At 36.6% G+C, this 22,760-nt stretch overlaps 1 protein-coding gene across 8 annotated transcripts in view; it reads left to right on the top strand.

Annotated features, from left to right (window-relative positions):
* The window catches only part of CPEB2 (cytoplasmic polyadenylation element binding protein 2), a 68,795-nt gene that overhangs the window by 45,797 nt on the left and 238 nt on the right, over positions 1-22,760 (top strand). For 4 of the 8 annotated variants that reach the window (XM_042984914.1, XM_042984916.1, XM_042984912.1 and 1 more), the window contains 6 exons: positions 7,925-8,095; positions 9,310-9,399; positions 13,914-14,032; positions 14,342-14,456; positions 16,919-17,100; positions 22,527-22,760. The exon at positions 22,527-22,760 is cut by the window's right edge and continues 238 nt beyond it. In XM_042984914.1, coding sequence (XP_042840848.1) covers positions 7,925-8,095; positions 9,310-9,399; positions 13,914-14,032; positions 14,342-14,456; positions 16,919-17,100; positions 22,527-22,754 — 905 coding nt within the window. In that variant the 3' untranslated portion in view covers positions 22,755-22,760. Of the gene's footprint in view, positions 1-7,924; positions 8,096-9,309; positions 9,400-12,715; positions 12,773-12,917; positions 13,119-13,913; positions 14,033-14,341; positions 14,457-16,918; positions 17,101-22,526 lie in introns of those variants that run through there. The other 4 variants (XM_042984913.1, XM_042984910.1, XM_042984909.1 and 1 more) reach the window with 2 other exon arrangements.

Here is a 22,760-nt window from a genome sequence, read left to right as displayed (position 1 = left end):
CATCATATGAATATACCACAATTTGTCCATTAACCTACTAATAGACATTTGAGTTGGTTTCCATTTGGACCTATTGTAAATAAAAGTACCATCAACATTTTTGTATCCTTTTTCTTTTCTGTGTGTGTGTGTGTGTGTGTGTGTGTGTGTGTGTGTGTGTGAGTGTGTGTGAGTGTACATGTGCACATAAGCACTCGTTTCTCTTGGATATATAAGAGCAAAATTGCTGGTTTATAGAATGAATGCATATTTTAACTTTATTAGAAACTACCAAGTAGCTTGCCAGTTTTACACTCCAACAGAATATAAGACTGACTTTGTACTGTTAGCTTTTTAATTTTACCTACTCTGATACATATATGTGATGTCTCATTATGGTTCTAATCTGCATCTTCCTGATAACTAAGGGTCATATGAAGCACCTTTTCATACCTTGTAACCCATTTCATTATACCCTTTTGTCAAGTTTCAGTACAAGTCTTTTGTCCATTTTTAATTCAGTATAAGTGTTCACTTAGAGGAGTTCTTTGTGTATTTTGTCCTATTTTCTGATAGTTGCTTGTCTTTCCACTTCACTAACACTGTCTTTTGATAAGCAGAAAAATATTTAATTTTGATGGAAGTCCAGTTGTTTTCTTTTATCTTTAGTTCCTTTTAATCCTAAGAAATCACTGCCTATCCCCAAATATCGTGAAGAAATTCCAGCAACTTTGTTGTTTTATCTTTCACATTTAAGTCATGGATCTTTCTTGAATGTATTTTTGGTATGGTGTGAGAATAGGGATCAAGGTTCCTTCCCCACCCCCCATACCTGGATATCCATTGGTTCACCACCATTTTAAAAAAAAAAAATTTTAATGTTTGTTTATTATTGAGAGAGAGAGTGTGAGCCAGGGAGGGACACAGAGAGGGGAAGGCACAGAATCAGAAGCAGGCTCCAGGCTCCAGGCTCTAGGCTCTGAGCTGTTAGCATAGAGCCCGATGCAGGGCTCGAACTCACAAACTGTGAGATCATGACCTGAGCCAAAGTTGGATGCTTAACCAACTGAGCCATCCAGGCACCCCTCTTCACCACCATTTATTGAAAAACATCTTCCTTTCCACATCGAACTGCATGGATACTTTCGAAAACATGAAGTGACTGTAAATGTACGGGTCTGCTTCTTGACTCTGTTTTGTTCCAGTTAGCTATTTGCCTATCCTAAGTGTTACATTCTTTAATTTTTTTTTTTTTTTTTTTTAACAATTAGTTTATTTTTGAGAGACAGAGCGCAAGCTGGAGAGGGACAGAGAGAGAGAGGGAGATGCAAAATCTGAAGCAGGCTCCAGGCTCTGAGCAGCCAGATGTGGGGATCGAACCCACGAACCACGAGATCATGACCTCAGCTGAAGTCAGACGCTTAACTGACTAAGCCACCAAAGCTTATGATTATTTTTTTATATTATTTTATACTATTATTATAATTATTAATAATCATAGCTGACCAGTAAATCTTGAAATATGGCTGTATAATCCTCTGACTTTGTTCTTTTATGTGATTTTTTTTAACTGTTTTGAATTCTTTGATTTATCATAAATTTCAGAACTTGCTTGAGAGTTTCTAGAAGACAAAATGTGCTCAGATTTTGAATGCCATTGTATGCAATCTATACATGAGATAATTTCACATCTCACATGTTGATTTTTTTCTCTCTATTCATTTATTTCAGTCTTGTAGAATTTCTGAGCAAATTTTTGTTTTCAGTGTAAAGGTCTTACATATATTTTGTTTAATTTATTCCTAGGTATTTGATGAGTTTTGATGACATAAAGAATGGCACTATTTTAAAATTTTTCCCTATTATTATTACTGTCATCTGGAAATAAATTGATTTTTGTAAGTTGATTTTGTATTTGTCCCGTAGCTAATGCACTTACTTCAAGTAGTTTGAGTCTTTTGAATTTTCCATATAAAATCATGTTCGTAGCACAGACAGTTTTACTATTTCCTTGCAAGTATTAAACACTTTATTTTTTCATCTTCCTGCACTAGTTCTGCCAGGATCATGTTGAATATAAATAGTGAACATCCTTCCAGACCTCAGGGGAAAAGCATTAATAGTTTATCATTAAAGATGTAAACTGCAGGTTTTCAGTGCTCTTTATCAGATTGTGGAAATTCTTGCCTATTCCTAGTTTGCTGGGAGTTTTTAATCATGAGTGGCTGTTGAACTTTATCAGATGCATTTCTTACATCTGTGGAAATGATTGATATTTCTAGTTCCTTGTGTTAATATGAATTACAGTAATTGATTTTCAAATGTCAATCAGTCTTATATTCCTGAGGCGAGCTCCACATAATCATGATGTATTTTCCATTTTTATATATTTCTAGATTCAACCTGTGAATATTTTCTTTACAATTTTTGCCTCTTGTATTCTTGATACATAGTTTTCTTGTAATTTTCTCGCCAGGTTTTTACTATCAGGGTTGCAAAACTAGGTAGGAAGTTTAGCTGTTTATGTTCATAGGCTCTGTGTTGGTTGATGTCCCCTTTTTCATACCTAGTACTGGTAACTTGAGTTTTCTAATTTTTCTTGATGAACTTGATAAACTCTGCTTAGAGGTAAATCAGTTTCATGTTTTTGAAGAGCCATTTTTGGCTTTGTTGACTTGCTATCATGTTAGTCTATGTTTTATGTCATTGACTTTATTTTTTTATTTCCTTCATCTTTCCTTGTGTTTAATTTGCTATTCTTTTTCTATCTTTTTGTGGCAGAAACTAGGATTATTTTAAGCATTTCTTGTTTTCTAACATGCGTGTAAAAGTAGTTTTCCTCTAAATATGGAAATTTTCCTCTAAATATGTAGCTTATGCTGCATCCCATAAATTTTATGCTGTGTTTTCATTATCATTCAGCTTCATTCTTTTGAAATGTAAGAACCTGAAAATATATCCTAGTTTCAGAGCAAAAAAAAGGAGGAAGCTAATTGAATTTTGGTTGAAAACTGTTGCAAATATTTTAGTCCAAATTATTTTATAATCCAGTTTTACTTCTCTCAGCACACATCCTTTTACCTTTGCTGTAATTTTCATGCACTAAATGTAGGTATGTGTCATTCTCAGAAAGCATGTTCCTAGTGTACTGTATGTGAAGTAGGTCATTACTTAGAGAATTGTATTAAAGTTGTGTTTCGAGTTGAATTAAATTGGGTGATAAGGAAAGATAATTGGCAAGATAAAACATGATGTTTTGGGGGACGCCTGGGTGGCTCAGTCAGTTGAACGTCCGACTTCAGCTCAGGTCATGATCTCACAGCTCATACGTTCGAGCCCTGTGTCAGGCTCTGTGCTGACAGCTCAGAGCCTGGAGCCTGCTTCAGATTCTGTGACTCTGTCTCTCTCTCTCTCCCTCCCCCACTCGTGCTCTGTCTCTCTCTCTCTCTCTCTCTCAAAAATAAGTAACATTAAAAAAATTTTTTTTTATTTAAAAACGTGATATTTTTGTTGTTGATGTATACTCAGTTAACTCCTCTTTTAAAAGAGCATATAATTCCATAGCTTTTATGGCTTCTATAAAGAAAATGGTCATGATTTTACAGCAATGAAGGTTCTTATTAGTATGTGTAATATGTTCTTAGCCTTTCCATTACATCCTTTGTTTAGCTGAGCTTTGGTTACTAGATTTTAGACATATAGATTATGGATGTTTGATAGTTGCTTTACTAACTATATTTTATTTATTATAGTTAAAGTGGTATTTTGTAATACAGAATCATCGTTAAATGCAGTTATAATATGAATATGCTTACAACATTATAGTTAACACAGAAAATTTAAATCCTTTTTGGGTCATGACCTCTCTTACGTAGTGATTTCCTTTGTCACCATATTTAGTATTTCGATGATCTGTATTTTTTCTCAAGATAAATGTTTGTTAAAAAGAGTGCATATCATATTCATGGGCCTGCTAAATTCATATGTGTGTTAGGGCACTTTAGAGTGAAATAATTTCCAATGTATTGGCATGTCTGAAATAAGAATAATTTTTCTACTAAAAACTAGTTAATATATGTGTTTTTCTGCCTCATATTATTCCTTTTAAAATATAGAATTATTGAAGTCCCCCTTAGAAATTGAACCAGTTACAATATTATTTATAATGGATCTTGATTTTTTTTTTTGTTAAAGTAATTAGATAAAATACTTTGAAGGGCTTTCTTTCTGTTGGTCAGATTATTGACAGATTATTGTCAAATAATGTCAAATTTGTCAAATAATGTCAAATAATGTCAAATTAATGTCAAAACAGATTATTGACATTTGTTTTTCATTGACCCTTATTTCTAATAGCAAAGGTATTGGAGAAGTTAATTATTCACAAAGTTCACATAGGCATCTTTCAGAACATCTTATTTAAGTTGAATTTGAATCTGTGCTATAATTTCCTATTCCTGTACAAGTATGATCTTTCTACCTGGTTTTGAAGTTAAAAACTTCCAATTCTTATTTCCAACATCCAACCAGCTACAGTTCACAGCACGTGAGTCCCCTTCTCATCCCATCTTTCAGTCTGTGCAGGCCATCACATTTCATATGGCCTTTGTTGATATCACTTGCACTGTTATGAGTCATATCAAGATGATGAGATAGTTACTTTTTTTTAAGCGTATTTATTTTGAGAGAGAGAGAGGGAGAGAGAGAATCCCAAGCAGGCTCTGCAGTGTCAGCACAGAGCCCAGCGCAGGGTTATTAGATCTCAGGAACAGTGAGAGCATGACCTGAGCTGAAATCAAGAGACAGACACTTAGCTGAATGAGCCACCCAGGATCCCTATTTAATGACGTTTTATGACTTGGATATATTAAGGTACAACGCTACAGATTCCATGCATTGTTTCTTCATCCCCCCCACACCCAAAAAAAAAACAAAAAACAAAAAACTTTCATTCCATCTTGGAAGAAAAACAATTTGTCTGCATTCTTTCTCTTTTTCCATCAAAAGAATCGTCTCCTTTTGATGTCTTTACTTTATAAAACTCTACATGCAATGTGACTTTCATCCAACTTCACTAAAATTGCTTCCCTTCTGAAGATCGTGCATGTCCTCAAACAGTTGTCATTTTTTCAAGTGTTTATCTTAACATCTCACGTTGGTACTTCATTGCTCTTTTTTTTTTTTTTTTCTTTAAAGCTTTGTTCACATTTTTCTTTGGAACTGTTATAATAATGCTTCGGCTTCCCTCATACTTTTCTTACCACTCCTTTTTCGTGCTTCTTGAATGTTCCCTCACTTTCTTGTAAGTCTCCCAAGGAACTACCCTCATCATTTGTCTCTGAAGTTTTCATCAGTGATACTACAAAGAATTTTATAACCTGTCACTTTTGTAAAGTTGACTCTCTTCTCGAAAATGTGGCTCATTTCCTTCCTCCATTCCATTTGCATCTGCCCACCTTATTTTGAATTCTGAACATCCTCTCAGCATGTGAAGCTGCACTTATCGATCCTCTCTTTTTCTTCTTTCTTTCAAGGTTTTATTTAAATTCCAGATTGTTAACATACAGTGTAATATTAGTTTCAGGAGTAGAATTTAGTGACTCATCACTTATGTACAACAACCAGTATTCATCATACCAAGTGCCCTCCTTAATGCCCATCGCCCATTTAGCTCATCGCCCTACAACGCTCCAGTTGCGCTCCAGCAATGCTCAGTTTGTTCTCTCTAGTTAAGAATCTGTTTCTTGGTTTGCCTCTCCCTTTTTTTCCCTTTGCTCGTCTGTTTTGTTTGTTAAATTTCACATATGTGTGAAATCATATGGTATTTGTCTTTCTCTGACTGATTCATTTCACTTAGCATAATACCCTCTAGCTCCATCCACATCATGGCAAATGGCAAGATTTTGTTCTTTTTTATGGCTGAGTAGTATTTCCTTGTATATGTGTATCACATCTACTTTATCCGTTCATCAGTTGATGGACACTTGAGGCTCTTTCCATAATTTGGCTATTGTTGATAGTGCTGCCATAAACATCGGGGTGCATGTGACCCTTTGAATCCATACTTTTGTATCCTTTGGGTAAATACCTCATAATTGCTGGGTCGTAGGATAGTTCTATTTTTAGTTTCTTGAGGAACCTCCGCACTGTTTTCTAGAATGGCTGCACCAGCTTGCATTCCCACCAACAGTGTAAGAGGGTTCCCCTTTCTCCTCACTCTCACCAACACCTATTGTTTCCTGTGTTGTTAGTTTTAGCCATTTTGACAGGTGTGAGGTGATATCTCCTTGTAGTTTTGATTTGTATTTCCCTGATGATGAGTGATGTTGAATGTCTTTTCATGTGTCTGTTAGCCATATGGATATCTTCTTTGGAAAAATGTCTATTCATGTCTTCTGAACATTTTTTAACTGGATTATTTGGTTTTTGTATGTTCAGTTTGATAAGGTCTTTACAGATTTTGGATACTCACCCTTTGCCAAATATGTCATTTGCAAATATCTTCTCCCATTCAGCAGGTTGCCTTTTAGTTTTGTTGATTGTTTCCTTCCATATCTACCCTTTTTTATGCCAGCTTTTGGTCTTTATTGTCCTTATATTTAGTTAATGATTCTTATCATTATAACATCTTTTAGTTCCTCCTTTCCGTTATTTTTCTCTGTTTTGTTTCTCAGATATCCACGCTTTACTATTACAGTGTCTCCTCTGTCCATCCTTCCTGATCCACTCATTTCTAACCACTTTAACCACATTTGCTGTAAGTCTTCCTAAAGCACCGGAAAAGTTATCTTGCTTGAGCCCCTATATCCAGTTTTTTGTTTTAATCACCCACTAAATAAAACATCTCCTTTAACTCGACATTCAAGGCTAAGTATTCTGGCTAGCCTCAAAACTGTTTTCTTGCCTTTACTCTCCTTATATCCAACATGCAGGAGTCAACCATGACTACTCTCTGTTTCTTAAATAAATTCACATTTTCCTTCTTTGTCCAGTGTGTCTCCTTCCACTTGGAAAATTTACTCAAAACCATGTTCTAACAAATATTTCAACTTAGAAATATCTTACCCAATCTAATGCATGCACTCAGTAAATACCACTATCTTTCCCTTTTTACCACAGTTCCTATCCAGTTTCATTTAAGGATTTTAGAAATTATCCAGTTATTAGCCAGGTTACTCCCTTCCTCCAGCAAACTTCCTCTGAAGTACTTTGAAGCTTTCTTATGAATATGTGCCATAGTTATATGTATAGATCTTATCTTTTCTAACTGTACATCCCCTGAGAGCAGGGGACTATATTTTATTAGGTCATTTAATTTTTTGATCCCCATGGAGCCTAGCATCAGGATTGCTGCACAGTAGAGGGTTGTACAGGATGTGCCCTATATAAAGGGTCACCTCTGAAGGGTGGGCTCAGATGAGGACCAAAGTCCTAGAGGGGATGCCTTTTTCTGTTTTGCACATGTGCAGAAACCCTGTCTACCCTCTTACATAATTGTCACATGTGTGATCAATTAACCTTATATGCAAGTCTTCCGTGTTGCCTTTGTCCTTACCGTAGTTTGCAAGTGGCTTTTTATTATGTCTTATCTATTTAGTCTGTGCCATTTCCCTTCTGCCACCAATTTCTCAAAGGTTTCTCCTATTACACATCCAGTTTAACCATTCCCATACCTCAGATTCTTGCTGCTTTCCATAAAAAATTGAAGTGATCTAGTGTTTGCAGTATAATTGTTGTCATATGACTATGTTTATTTCTAAGTCATTCTTCAGACTGCTTCTCTTTTGAATCCAGGTAATTAAAACCTTAAACAATCTGAATTTCCCTTATTTTTTTATGCCTATGTCACCTTCATTGTTTAAGCCTTTGAATTTGTCATTCCTATCTTTATGCTTGACTTTGTCATTTCTTTAAGATTCAAGTTATATTTGTTCTTATATTTTAGGTCGTTCTTCCCTCTTTCCAATAGATGATGGTCTGCTTGATGATGGCCATAATGATCAAGTTGGGGTTTTAAATTCTCCCACATGCTATTCTGCTCATCAAAATGGAGAACGAATAGAACGCTTCTCTCGAAAAGTTTTTGTTGGTGGTCTTCCTCCAGATATTGATGAAGGTAGGGTGATGATTTGAGTTTAAAACAAACAAACAGCTAAAATGTAATGTGAATGGAGGTATACAATGTTTTACCTCTAGAGATTTTCATTCAGAATGGACATCCATTTCTATTTCAATATTTTATCACCTGTTGAAATGTTAAATCGGTAATTGGACAGTTTCAAGTTTGTTTCTTTATATGTTAAAATGCACATGGTTACTGTGAACATTTTTTTGTAAATAAGATGGTCATACAAAAATCTTTTCTTATAAAATTTAAAACCTGCTACATTACCATAATACAACACACACGAAATAAAGGTAACCAGCCATGAAACTCTCCCTGCAGTTCATGATAGTCAAAAGTTTAATTCCTTTAAGGATAAGTAGGCTTTTAGAAGCAGGTAAGAAAGAGGCAATAAAACCCCAAAGGGTAATGGAAACAGCATAAACAGGAAATTCAGGTTATACAAAGGCATGTATAAACATGTGTAAAAAATATTCATGTGTAATAATAATAAAAGAAAATAATTCAGGGTAAAGATTTAAAAGTACTGAAACTGTCTTAATGTTTGTAAGGTTGTGGGAAATCTGCCACTCTTAGTAACAACTAATGGGATATTGCTACACTTTGAGATATTTTTCAGTTATGATTCAAATATCCACAAACTTATTCTAAGGACTCATTAGTATAATAAGGTTTTCATGTGATGAAATAACCTAGACCGTATCATTGGATTTGACCTAGGTGTATTTCAGCGAAACTACCTGACATGTGTCAGACCTTAGTGTATTTTATGAGTATGATAACTTTATATGTCTTATTTGCACAGAACTTTCTTTCCCTATAAAATTTTACTTATTAAGCGGTAACAATCTCTTTATTTAACTTGATATACTGTTGGCGTGTTTTTCAAGGCAGTAATATTTACGGTTTGGTGTACTAAAATCCATTAGTATCCATACAGTGTTACATAAAATTTTAAAACTCACACTGAATTGACGGCTCTGGCCAATGTGCTGCTTAAAATTGAATTTATTTTGACTAAAATAGCTATTTAGTTCATATATCCTTTTAGTAAGGCTATTAGACATGTTTTGAGTTTTCATATTCTAGTTTATCTTAGGCTACTTGGTACTTCTAAACATTAAATCTTTAACTTATACAGGATTTTTTTTTTTAGAATGAACCATTAAAACTAATTCCTAATACATATTATTATACTTTTTTAGATGAAATAACTGCTAGCTTCAGAAGATTTGGGCCTTTGGTAGTAGATTGGCCTCATAAAGCAGAAAGCAAGTCCTATTTTCCACCAAAAGGTAAGAGTTTTTATTGTTGATATTTTCTAGGGAATCAGTTTTATGAGAGCAAATAAGATACTGTCAATTACTTTGTGTTTTCTTTTAGAATTGCATATCATCACACCTTTATATAAAACTAATAGAGTAATTTGTGAAGGCTGGTAATGTGTCAAAGTGAGGAAGAATGGTCCTTGTGACTATCCTCATTTCCTTTAAGGCAATCAGGAATCATAAGACACTTGTGCTATGATAAAAGATAGGATGATTTGACAATGATTTCAGACTCAAACCAGCATTGAGTAATTTCTCCGTCTGAAGCATCCTTCTAAGTAACTTGGGTACAGACATATAAAAAAGTGTCCCTCTACACAGTGAAATTGAGATCTGTGTGAAGTGAGAAAAAATGTGTATAAACACATGAGTAGTATAAATATTGCAACATTTGCTCAGGTGTTCCAAATAATAGCAGATAACAACAGAGCGATACTTAACCCTGTGGGTGAATTTAACAAGGAGAAAGCGTCTGGTCCAAAAACCCCATTATATGAAGAGAACACCTAATTGTGTTAGTGACTTACTGCTAGGATACTACTGCAGCCTGTCAGCGTAGCACAAGAGTCACAAATTACACTATCATTCATGAGCGAAGCAAAGCCACTGTCAGGGGAGAGAGGAAGTATCTCCCTGCCCATGATGAGCAGGGAGGTGAGGGGAGAAAATTTAACATGAATACACTCAGGTTGTTGATGGCAGATTCTCTGAAGTGAATAAAATGAAAGGGGGAGATTGAGAAACTGAGATTTTTCTTTGAACATCGTTGAAATACAATTTGGAAGGAAAAAAAAACACTCACTCATGACTGAATGAATTTTCAAGCCTGGAAAGAGACTCCAGCAAACCTGTTAAATGGTCTGATTTTGGGCCTGAGAAAGGAAACAAGTTAGAATAGTTACTGGCATACAAAAACTAATTAAAGGTTTCTGAGTGAATTATATGGGCCATCTCCACTTTTTGTCCTTGAGAATTCTAGAACCTCCATTACTAGTTCATGTAGATTTTTAGAGAAATGAAATCATTCATTCATGTGATTCTTGTTTTACACCTTAAGATCTTAAGGAATCAGGAGTATCTTTTGAGCAGGATTCTGAGTCCCAGGCCTCTATAAAAATCTGATTAAAGCTATGTACCTTTTTCCATGTAACCCTAAAGTGTCACCCAATTGTGGAGTTTACTGGACTTGGAAGCCCTGATACTTGGTTTAGAGAGAAAATTCGCTCCATATAGATGTAGACGTGCATTTGTTAGCTGAGTTTTAATCTATTGTTGTCCATTGTTTTACTCCCTTGTCCTTTTATAAAGCTTATTGAGTGTTCAGTAAAAATGCCAGTTAGTTTCTGATGTTCCTGCTCAAGTTACCACTACGGTGGCCTACTTCAGGAATGTGACTAGTCTGTCCATACCTCTGGCTGTCTCCAGTTTTTCTCCCACAGTACAGCTAGAGTAATCTCTCTGAAAATTCACCTGATAGTGCTATTCCCCTGACCCTCTACTTAAAACCCTTCAGTGGTTTCTTTTATTGTTAGAATAAAGGCAAAAATGCATTTGCCCTGCCCCGCCTCCCTATCTCTCTGGTTTCTTCTACCGCTGTTGCTTCTGGCTGCCTTCCGGTTCCAAAAACTGGCCTTGCTCTTTCCTACCTCAGGGCCCTTACGTCTGGTGTTGTCTCTGCCCGGAGGTTCTTCTCATGGGTCTTTATCTACATATCCCCTGCTTATTTCAGTTTAAATATTTGTTGCTCACAGGAAACTTTCAGGACCGACCTAACGGTTCACATCCTCCTGTTTTAGGTTCTCCTAGCACTGTTCAGCCCTTTCATAGCACTGGTCACAACTGCAATGTTAGATCTTTATAATTCTACAAATCTGTGACAATTTTATTAATATCCAGTTCTTGCCTTAGTCTATAGGACTATGCCTTTACTCATCTTTCTATTCTTGGTAATTCACAGAATGATAATTGACTAACAAATGATATAAACAACAATAAATACCATAGAATAGAGAGATTCCTTTGACCTGAAATAGGTAGTTAAGACCTCACTGAGAAGTTTTGAACAAAATCTAAAGGGTACTGTGCAATTTAGATAGACATCAAGGAGTTGAACAGAGTTCCAGGAAGGAATTGAAATATAGTTTTAGAAAGGAAGGAGAATTGGTTTGTGTGGAGACAGGTGTCCATTTTTTGCCTGAGTTTTTTTCATATAATAGGATGGTGGACTCGAAGCCTGGAAAGATGCGTTGGCACAAATTTAATCAAACACAATGGTTGCTGTCTTTGTTGCTCTTGTTGTCATTGTCATTGTGGTTTTTGTGGTGATGGTTAGTTTATTTTCTGAAACTGGAAAGCAAACAACACAAAACTCACAAAAGTAGCACTGGCAAATCATATTTTTTTTGGTACACCTATGGTTAATTGTCATCGCCAAAGGCCAGTGTTCCCAAGCCTTGTTCTCTCAGGCAGTGTGGTCATTGTTGTAATTCATTTTCCGTGGTTTGGAAAACACTGGTATAAAAGCATCCAGTTAGTGAAGCTGCCTTGTGATTAAGGCAGTGCCATGAGCCCTTGGATACTGAGCCACACATGTACATGTGTTTCCTTTACAGTGAATGAGGCTCACCCTATGTGGGTATCAATTCGCTGTATAGCGTGTGTTTGGTAAGAGTATTTTAATACTAAATGGCTTGCCTTAGCTAGATCATAATTTATCTGCCACGCTGCCTAATTAGTTTTGTGATACAAAACGTTTCGTCCCTAATAATCACACAAATAATTAAGCAATATTAAGAACACTGAATATAAAGTATTACTTTAAAACCAAGTAAAATGAAAATATTAGTATCAAAAATTAGTATCACAAATCTTAACGTTAAAAATACTAAATTTAAAATACGATTTTAGTAAATTGGTCGTATAACCTATCAGTTATTACAGAAGTTATAACTCTCAAATCCTTAGCTTGTATCAAAATTAAAGCCTTCACCAGTATGCATTTTTTATTTTTTTAGGCATATTTAAATTATTTCTAGCAATTGAAAAGGTCTAAGATGTGTTTTTTAATCTTGTATAATCATACCTTTGGAAGTTTCTATTTGCATAGGTTAGTTTGATGGCTTTATTTATGCAATCAGGTATTATAATTTTATTAAAATAAAGCACTTTTGTGTCACAATTGACCTTTGTGGCAATTACAGCCATTGTTAGCAATAAAGCTGTGTGTTTAGATTTCAACATAAAACATGACCTCACACTTACCATTCATTGCATGATGGAACAGATGTGCATGGCCTGCTCGATGACTTCTTCATAATGGAACCAGATTACAGTTCTCCAGGTTTGTTTGCATAGAAATCTTGCCAAGGCAAAGGGGTATTTTTTGGTCATTTAGTTCTCAGCTTCTAGGAATAATCGTGTAATGGTGAACTTGCAGTGTAAACTTTGGTACCTTCTTTTTATAATGAAGTCTATTCTGCTTAAAGATTGACCACTGGTTATCACAAAGAGAGGAGGAAGGGCATATTTCCCAAAGGTACAGAAACTAAGCAAGAGCTTGGATCCAAAGTCCAAACATAGTCTCCAGACTATGTGAAAGGAGTGTTCCGCTGCTTATCCAACTTGAGGCTTGATTTGAAAGTTCTAACCCACGCTGAAGGAATCCGTTTCATTCCAACCTCCTTAAGGTAGTTTTCTTAGTATCATTTTGAAGTTGTCTTGCTGTGGACTTTTCTCCTCCTCATGGAAATTCTTGGGCCTTTCCAAGTATGCTCTAGTCCCAAGTATGCGCCAGAACATGTCTTACCCTGAGGGCATTTATAGGAATCTTCAGCTTCTAACGTTAGTGTGTTAATCTTGCCAAGTTCTTTTCTTTTTTAATTTTTTAATGTTTTATTTATTTTTGAGAGAGAGACCGATCATGAGTGGGGGATGGGCAGAGAGAGAGGGAGACACAAAATCCAAAGCAGGCTCCAGGCTCTGAGCTGTCAGCACAGAGCCTGACATGGGCCTTGAACCCACAGACTGTGAGATCATGACCTGAGCCAATGTTGGACACTTAAGTGACTGAGCCACCCAGGCCCCCCAAACTTGCCAAGTTCTTTAAGAAGACAGTATCATGGGAGATCTTAGGGGCTGTCCCAGGTTTAAAATTACTCCACCAGCTACTTGCTTATGTGACTGACTTTGGGCAAGTAACTTAGACTTGTTACGGGAATCATATGATATAATTTATGTAAAGCTCTTAGCACAATATTGAATAGCACATACTCTATAGAAGATAGCTAATTAATGAGTATCTGTTTTGTGTGTATTCCATAGGATGATAATCATGTTCTCCTTTGGAAAGTGTAATGGTTCTAGTTCTATTTGACAGTTAACTTTTTTCTTTTCTAATAGCATGTATTTTCTAAACAGTACTGAAGTTTGGGGTGAAATCACTTACCTTCACATAATTGCCTTATTTTTAATGGTTATTACAGGCTATGCATTCCTTCTCTTTCAAGAAGAGAGCTCAGTTCAGGCACTAATTGATGCTTGTATTGAAGAGGATGGAAAACTCTATCTCTGTGTTTCCAGCCCCACCATCAAGGACAAACCAGTAAGTAAATACCACTTGAACTTTAGGCTACAAATGCAAGTTTACCAAAAACTGTTCTGAGACCATTGTTAGTGATAGAAAAAATTAAAAAAGAAAAAAAGAAATTAAAAAGAAAGTGAAACTGCCATATTAAGAGTTCAGTTTTTAAAAATTTGGATAATTTTCAGTATCTAGGTTAAAAAAATAATTTGTTTTAAAATCCAACTATCCAAACTTTTGAAAACTGAAAGGACCACTGTTAATTGGCACAAAGCAGCATAAGCTATCAAGGGAATAAGACCCATTGCAGTAATGTAATTTTCTTCATAGGTTCAGATCCGCCCTTGGAATTTAAGTGACAGTGATTTTGTGATGGATGGTTCTCAGCCTTTGGATCCTCGAAAAACAATTTTTGTTGGAGGTGTTCCTAGGCCATTAAGGGCTGGTAAGTAGAATGTTAACAAATGTGGCTTCTTTAAAAAAAAAAAAATTAAATATTAATTCAGTAAACATCTGGGAGCTGTTGTGTGCCTGTCCCTATTGGGTGGGCAGGGGCAGATTCCTCATGTTCCAGTAGTTGTTCACTACAGAATCCTGAGAAGCATTCTTGAAACCATCGAGTCACTGGAGAAGTGGACATTCATCTATCAATATTATAATAGTTAACTCCAAGCAGACTCTATAAGCAGAATCCAAATACTTCTGACTTCTTAAGTGTAATTCTCTAAGATAGAAGGATTTGAGCTGTGTCTGTTTTATGTGGGTTGATGCAGGTATCTGAAGAAGAAATACGGGATTTTTTTTAAATAGTGCTTTGATAAGTAATAAATTTCTGCTCATCAACAACCAGGAACCATTTACCAGACGATGCCATATAGGAACATAATTTATAGACCTAAATACCCACTGTGCAAGCATGTTCTGTGATTCCATGTGCCTGTGAGTGTGTTAGTGCCTTCCACCACTGGAAAACATCCTCTTCCAGTATAGGAGATGCATGTTAAAAGAACCATTCACACATGTAAATACTTATAGAACATAACTGCTACAAAGAAAGACCACAGAGAATAAAAGAGCATATAGCCCAGGAATGTGGTGCCATCTGATCTTTAAGACACACTTAAATTTTAGCTGACCTACAAGAACAGAAGAAGAGTTGGGGTGGCAGAAGGGTTTTGAGAACTGTGTTTCACACAAAGGGAACAGCATATTCAAAGATTGTTAGTGGAAGGAAGCAGAATGTGTTGGAGGAACTGAAAGAAGGCCAGAGTGGGTGACTAGGGGTATAAGGAGGGAGGGGAAAGGCACAAAAAGGCACTGAAAATGTGAATAGGAGTCAGGTCATATAAGTCTAATAAGCTGATTAGGCATTTACCCTCAAAGCCAAGGCAAAACAGTGAAGAGTTTTAGATAAGTGTAGCTAGCGACACATTTAGGGGGCAGCTGAGTTGGGAGTAGATACAGATAGACCATGTTAGGAGCCTATCTTTGCGGGACAGGAGACAGATAATGGAAGCTTGGATTGGAGGTGGCAGTGGTGAGAGAGCAGAATGAATGCATGTTCCTGTTCATTTGTGAGGTAAACACAAAGACTGACTTTCAGCTTTCAGTCTTCAGCTACTACATAGATAGTGAGATAAAGGACCCTGAGAAGGAAGATTGTGGTCTTGGTTTTGAAGGCAAGTTTCTGGTACCCTGTAGAGCTAAGTAGAAATTTCAGTTCAGCCATTTGTATCTGGTATCTTCTTTAAAAGAATCCCTCTTGCTACTGTTTTGAAAATAAATTTTGAGGGGCCCTGCTGCTGTTTTGACTGTAAATCAAAAGCAAAGAGATAAGGCTATTGCCACAATCCAGAGGAAAAATAATAATAGCTTGGAACAGGATGTTAGGAATGGAGGTGAGGAGATTGGATTGTAGATATGTCTTGAAAATCAGGTTCATAGGATTGCATGTACAGTGGGGGGGAAAGAAAATATGATGAAACCAAGGCTCTTGGCAGCTTCATCTTTCATATTAGTTACCAACTAAGTCAGCAAAACCTCATTAGAGCAGATTTAGTGGGATGATGGAATATTAGGAGTGCCATTTTGAACATACTATGTGATAAGGTCTGTTAAATGTCAATATGCAATGTCCATCATTGCATAGATGAGTTTGGAGTCCAGAGAAGAGGCCTGGGCTGGAGACAGGAATTTAGGAGCTGGAAACAGGTAGATGTATTTAAAGCCATGACATGGGATGAAGCCACCAAAGCCACAAGTGTAGAGAGAAACCCACACACTGGAACTTAGGGCACTCTGACATTGAAAAGTCAAGGAGTGGAAGAAGAACCAGCAAGAAAGACTAAGAAGGAATTACAGTGAGGTCATAGGAAAATTAGTGGAATAATGTGTCTTGGAAGCCAGATGGAGAAAGTATTTCAAGAAAGAGGAAGAGATTAACTAGGTTCCGTGCTGCTGATTGACCATTGTATTTGGCAATGGCATGAGAAATTAAAATGGAGTCATAGGGTGAAAGTCAAGCTATAAAGGGTTGAATGAGGAATGGGAAGACAGGGATTGGGTAGTATAAGAAAAAAAATTTAGTAATTTGGCTATAAAGGGGAACATAGAAATTAAGCAGTCACTGAGAGGGAGAAAAACAGAGTTAAGAGATTTTTTTTTTTTTTTTTTTAAGATGGGGAATAAGCCAGTATAGATGAAAAACCGGTGATACACTAAGGAGAGAAGAGAATTGCCAGGTGACTCTGTAGTGATAGCAGGTTGGGTCCAATATGCAGATGAAAGGATTGGATTTAGAAAACAGCTGAAACTATCCTGTTGACTTTTCCTTTTTAAGAAAGACTTAAATATTTTTGATTTACCGTGTTGTCTCACCTTTGATGGGAACTTCTTTTTCTTTTCAAGTGGAACTTGCTATGATCATGGACCGGCTGTATGGTGGAGTTTGTTATGCAGGAATCGATACAGATCCTGAGCTAAAATACCCAAAAGGTGCTGGTCGAGTTGCTTTCTCCAATCAGCAGAGCTATATTGCTGCCATCAGTGCTCGGTTCGTTCAACTTCAGCATGGGGATATTGATAAACGCGTAAGTTACCTATTGGGAAATCATTTGACAACATCCTCTAATGTGCTGAGTCAGTAATATAATTCAAACACTTTATTTTTTTATACTTTTTTTTTTTTTTTTTTTTTTTTTTTTTTTTACTCTTGGAGTTAAAAGAGTATTATATCAAAATATCCCTACAGTGCCTGGGTGGCTCAGTCAGTTAAGCATCTGACTTCGGCTCAGGTCATGATCTCACAGTTCAGGGGTTTGAGCCTGCATCAGGCTCTGTGCTTACAGCCTGGAGCCTGCTTCGGATTCTGTCTCCCTCTCTCTCTCTGCCCCTTCCCTGGTCATGCTTTGTCTTTCTTTTTTTCTCTCTGTCTCTGTCTCTCTCTCTCTCAAAAATAAACATTAAAAAAAATTTTTTTTAATATATCCCTGAAATGTAAAATTATTGAACATACTTTGAACTTTAGATACAATATTCAAAATATAAATGTCATTGTAAAAGCATGTCAAGTTTTGTTGTTGTTTTTGTTTTTGTTTTTTGTTTTTTATCCACCAGTGAAGTCTTAATATCCTTCTTACCATGGAGGCAGAGCTTGTTTTAAGAGCTTGTACCCTGAAGCCAGACTGCCCAGTTCCGGTTTCTACCATGTGCTCTGTAATCCTCAAGAAATTAACCCTCAGTGTGCCTTCTTTCCCTCACTTATCAGATAGAAAGCACTATTGGTATCATCGTGTCTCTTTCACAGTTATTTTGAGGATTAAGTGAGTTCACAGATGCAGGAGCACTTAGAGTTTGGCACTGAGTGTTATTTAAGTGTTTTTATTTTTTATTTATCATAAAATTTAAAATAAAAATACACTCTGTGTATTTCCCTTAATATACACAATAATAAACCTACAAATAAACTAAACCTACAAAATAATTATCCTAGGGGCGCCCAGGTGTCTCAGTCCTAATAAGCGTCTGACTCCTGATTTCACCTCAGGTCTTGATTTCACGGTTCATTGGTTCTAGCCGCATGACGAGTTCTTCGCTGACAGTGCAGGGCCTGCTTGGGATTCTCTCTCTCTCTCTCTCTCTCTCTCTCTCTCTCTCTCTCTCTCTCTCTCTCTCTCTCAAAATAAATAAATAAACTTTAAAAAGCTTCTCCTAAACTTTAAAACATTCACTCTTTAATAGCATTGTTTAGGTCATCATAATAAGAACTTTTTAGGAGGTCCTATGAATGTTAACTAACAGCCAGCCCATTGAATAATTGCTAAGTGATAGCACTGATTACCATCCAAAATAGGGGAAAGGAGTGACTGAAACTCAATTGTTCACTTACAGATCTGTTTCATACTAAAATCTATTCGTAGTTCCTAGATATAGCTAAGCAGTATTCCTAAACAATCATGGTTGCTTTGTAGTACAGATGAGGTATACTAAGAATAGGAGATAAATTAACTTTTATGTCCAAAGTGGTAGATATAACTTGAGTGCATATTTATTATCCCAGTGTAACAGTTTCTTGAAGTTTCTTCTCCAAAGCTGTCTGTATATAAAAAGACTATTTTGGAGGCAGGGGAGCTGGTTAAGGAATATGGATTGACTAGACCATGGACTCTAAAGGTAGTCATCAATTTAATTACCAATTACCAATTTCTAAATTACCATTTAGAAAAAAAAAAAGTACAGCATAGTTTCAGTTCATACATGCAGAGGTTTTTGGTTTGGTTTGTTTTTTTGCACTGTTACTTGAAATGTTGCAAAAAAATAAATAAGTGGAGGGTCTCTGTTTTAATTACAACATGCAGAAAAATTTGTTGAACTGGAGTCCCTCTAACCCAGTGGTTTTCACCCTCAGCTGCACGTTAAAGTCCCCTGGGAATTTAGAAAAATCTTGACATCTGGGTCCTCCCTCCACCCCAATTCTGTTGTAATTGGTGGGGGCAGCAGGAATTTATAAAGCTCCCAAGTGATTCCAGTGTGCATCGGTGCTTGAGACCGCCTATCTCATCTAACCTTGACTTTTGCGGAGAAGCGAGCCTATTGACTGAGGAAGTTACTTACATTGTATGTAATTGTAGTTATTTAACATGCAGAAGCACAGGGAAAATTGGTGGAGGGTCAAACCTCATCTTTCTTTGTTTCCAAAATGATAGTGAAGGATCAAGTATTTGGGGAAGAGTATTGATTCTTAAAGAGCAACTGAAAACACATACATGCCATCTTAAAAAGGATGAAATGTTTTTTTTTTAAGGTATGTGTTACTAAGGTATATTTTGAAATCTTTTTGAAATAATTTGAGGGGTGCGTGGCTGACTCAGTAAGTAGAGCATGCGACTCTTAACCTCAGGTTGTGAGAACTCAACATTGGGTGTAGAGAGTACTTAAAAAATTAAATCTTTAAAAAAAAAAAAAAAAGAATTTGAGCCTTAAGAATTCTATAAGTCACCTGTATTATTTATAAAAAAAATATAAACCATTAACCTTTATGCCTTTCATGTCTCTACTATGAATATAGTTATGAAACCATAAAAACAGATTAATTTTACATTTATAACTGATAATCCAAAGATTTGGAGAAGATTAAAATTGTTTATTCAGAAAATAAAGTAGTTTATTCAGGCTACTTTTTTGGCTCAGGAGCACATCGGGGTTTAATGCCTATCTCCTCAATTGCTAGAAAACACAGTCACCACAAAGGTGTAATTCATTATAATTTTTGTATGTTACTCCATGAGTAATATCATTCACTGTGCCTTCTGGTACTTACTGAAGGGAGTTGTGTTATGCCTCAAGATGGATAACTAAATATTATTTCATCAGTTATGACAGACTATTACAGATAGGTTCTTCTGAAGTAAAATAAGGAAAAGCATCATAATAGAAAATAAAAATAGGTACAGAACTGATGAAACTCAGACTCCTCACATATGCAAGAGATTAATTTTTAGAGATTATTAGTCAAAAATAAGGTTTGATTATACTCCAAAATCATAAATTTGAAATCAAATTTTCTATTTTTGAAGTCTGTGATTTTGAAAGTGAGTAGATTGGCTTCATGAAATAATATCTAGAATTTTAAAATATAAATAACTGAAATCATTGCATTTTCATATTTTATTCAGCAGTTTTACATTAAGTAACTCCTGAGCACCAGGCATTTTATGAGGTATTATGGAAATGAAGTAAACAACACAGATACTCTGTCTTTAATTAGCTTAAAATCTTATGGTAAAAGCAAGAGATAAAATCAGAGAAAGAAACTTAGCACACATAAGTGTACCACATTTACTCAAATATAGTTTCTACTTTGTGCTAAAGATTCTGCTAGGTCCTGGGAACTAAGAAGTGAGCAGATGCTTTCCTGGTGCCCATTTTGTTTATCATCTAGTAAAATGAAATCCAGTAAGTCTCTTGCTACTTTGAGATATTCTTTGAAAATTTAATTATAGTTATAATATTATATCATATAAGAATAGTGTTATAACTATATACACATAAAAATATTATAGTGATGATAATGAATCAAAAATGGCAGCCTGGCAATCAAGATAGAATTCATAAAGGAAAAAAGTTGAAACATAAAGATTGAGCATAAAAATTTTTAAATTAGTGTCAAAGATCTTTTTAAAAAACAAAGGCCAATGGAAAAAAGGTTTAAAATCTTTAACTGGCAATGAGTAATTATTTAAAAAAAAAAAAAAAAAAACCCTCCAGCAGGAAGATATGCAAAAGATACAGACAGTGCAGAAAAGCAAAATGTTCAATGTACATAAAATACGTTTATCCAGCCCTAGTCCATGAAATGCAAATATAAACAACTTAATTCCATTACCTTTCTATCAAATGTTTGTTTTACAGTTCTTGTCATCAACTTTTAGATTTTTTTCCTGTTTGTTGTTGCTGTTGTTACAAATAATGCTTCAGAAAATACCCTTATAGGGGTATCTGGGTGGCTCAGTCGGTTAAGCGTCCGACTCTTGGTTCAGCTCAGGTCATGATCTCAGTTCGTGGGACTGAGCCCCACATTGGACTCTGCACTGACAACACAGAGGCCGCTTGGGATTCTCTCTCTGTTTCTCTGCCCCTCCCCCATTCACACGTGTGTGTGCACACACACTCCCTATCTCAAACATTTTTTTCAAAAGAAGATACTAGGGGCGCCTCAGTGGCTCAGTCGGTTAAGTGTCCGACTTCGGCTCAGGTCATGAGCCAGTTCATGAGTTCAAGCCTCACATCCGGCTCTGTAATGACAGCTCAGAGCTTGGAACCTGCTTCTGATTCTGTGTCTCCCTCTCTCTCTGCCCCTCCCCTGCTTGCACTCTGTCTCTCACTCAAAAATTAATAAACATTAAAAAAAATTGTTTTAAATAAAAGAAAATATCCTTACATATTCATTTTCTGCATACATGCAAGTATTCATACGTTCAGAATAGAAATTGTTGGGTTGTTATTTTATACCTTGGGCAAGCACTACTTTACCTCTAACCAAGCCACTTAAACACTCAGTTTTCCCCTCCCGTCCCCAGGAAAGGTTGAGATCTGAGGCTGCCGGGCACCGTCCAGACGAAAATGGTAGCCCTCCACTGGGAAGGTTATTGTAGCAGGCAGCACTGGCTTACAGAGTCTGCTGGGTGCCAGGCTCTGTCCTGAATGCTTTTTTACCTGCATAATCTAATCCTCACAACTCTGTGAAGCAGGTTCTAGTATTCTCACTTGACAGACCTGGACGCTGAGCTTTAAGAGACTTAGCGCCCCGAGCTGAGTAGAGTCTGAGGTCTTCTCCTGAGTCAGGCCTTCTCAGTGGGCCTTTGATTTTATATCTTAGAAACTCACTGACGTCTAGACACGCCCGTAACGAGATTATCCACAGTTCTGGTCTGTGTGTGTGCCAAGGAGGCACCAGCAGGGTACAGACGGAAGTGCTGCGCTGCCCGGCGGCCGTGGGGTTGGGCCGGCTCTCGGGTGGTGTCGGAATGAAGGGGAAGGTGCGAAAACCACTCGTCCCATGCCCTTCTCTTTCTCACTCAGTCACCGCCCCCCCCCAAAATATTAACACGCTTTTAAAGATGGCACTTCACCAAAGGTGAGGGTAGAATGTTAGATTTACAGGATTAGCTGTCTTTGAAAAACATAGTAAACACCACTCAGTTTATAGTCCTCTGAAGAAAACATCAAAATAAAGTTACCCAAACTAAAACCAAGGGCTCGTTTAATCACGTGGTCATTTATGAACACGAAACGTCTTGTAAAAAGACGATTATGCAAGAACAGAGTGACCTCACTGTTGTTGGTTTTGTTTCGCTTTGTATTTACCTGCTACATGGGAAAGCTCTTTCCCTGGGAAGCTGCCTACTTCCTCGAGGTTAAATGCGGGTCCCGCCCTTGAGAACACTGAACGTTTTAAATTCGCTAAAGCGGTTTCTGAAGCAGCCTTCGTGAGACCTCTTTTGCCCTCTCGTTCCAGGTGGAGGTGAAGCCATATGTGCTAGATGACCAGATGTGTGATGAATGCCAGGGCGCGCGCTGCGGTGGAAAATTTGCTCCCTTTTTCTGTGCCAATGTCACTTGCCTGCAGTATTACTGTGAGTTTTGTTGGGCAAATATCCACTCTCGCGCAGGACGTGAGTTCCATAAGCCATTGGTAAAGGAAGGTGCTGATCGCCCACGTCAGATCCACTTCCGCTGGAACTGAGACTAG

Source organism: Panthera tigris, chromosome B1 (assembly GCF_018350195.1).
Source record: "Panthera tigris isolate Pti1 chromosome B1, P.tigris_Pti1_mat1.1, whole genome shotgun sequence".
Taxonomy (NCBI): domain Eukaryota; kingdom Metazoa; phylum Chordata; class Mammalia; order Carnivora; family Felidae; genus Panthera; species Panthera tigris.
The sequence above is the reverse complement of the archived record's forward strand: the minus strand, read 5'-3'. Positions and strand labels throughout refer to the sequence as shown.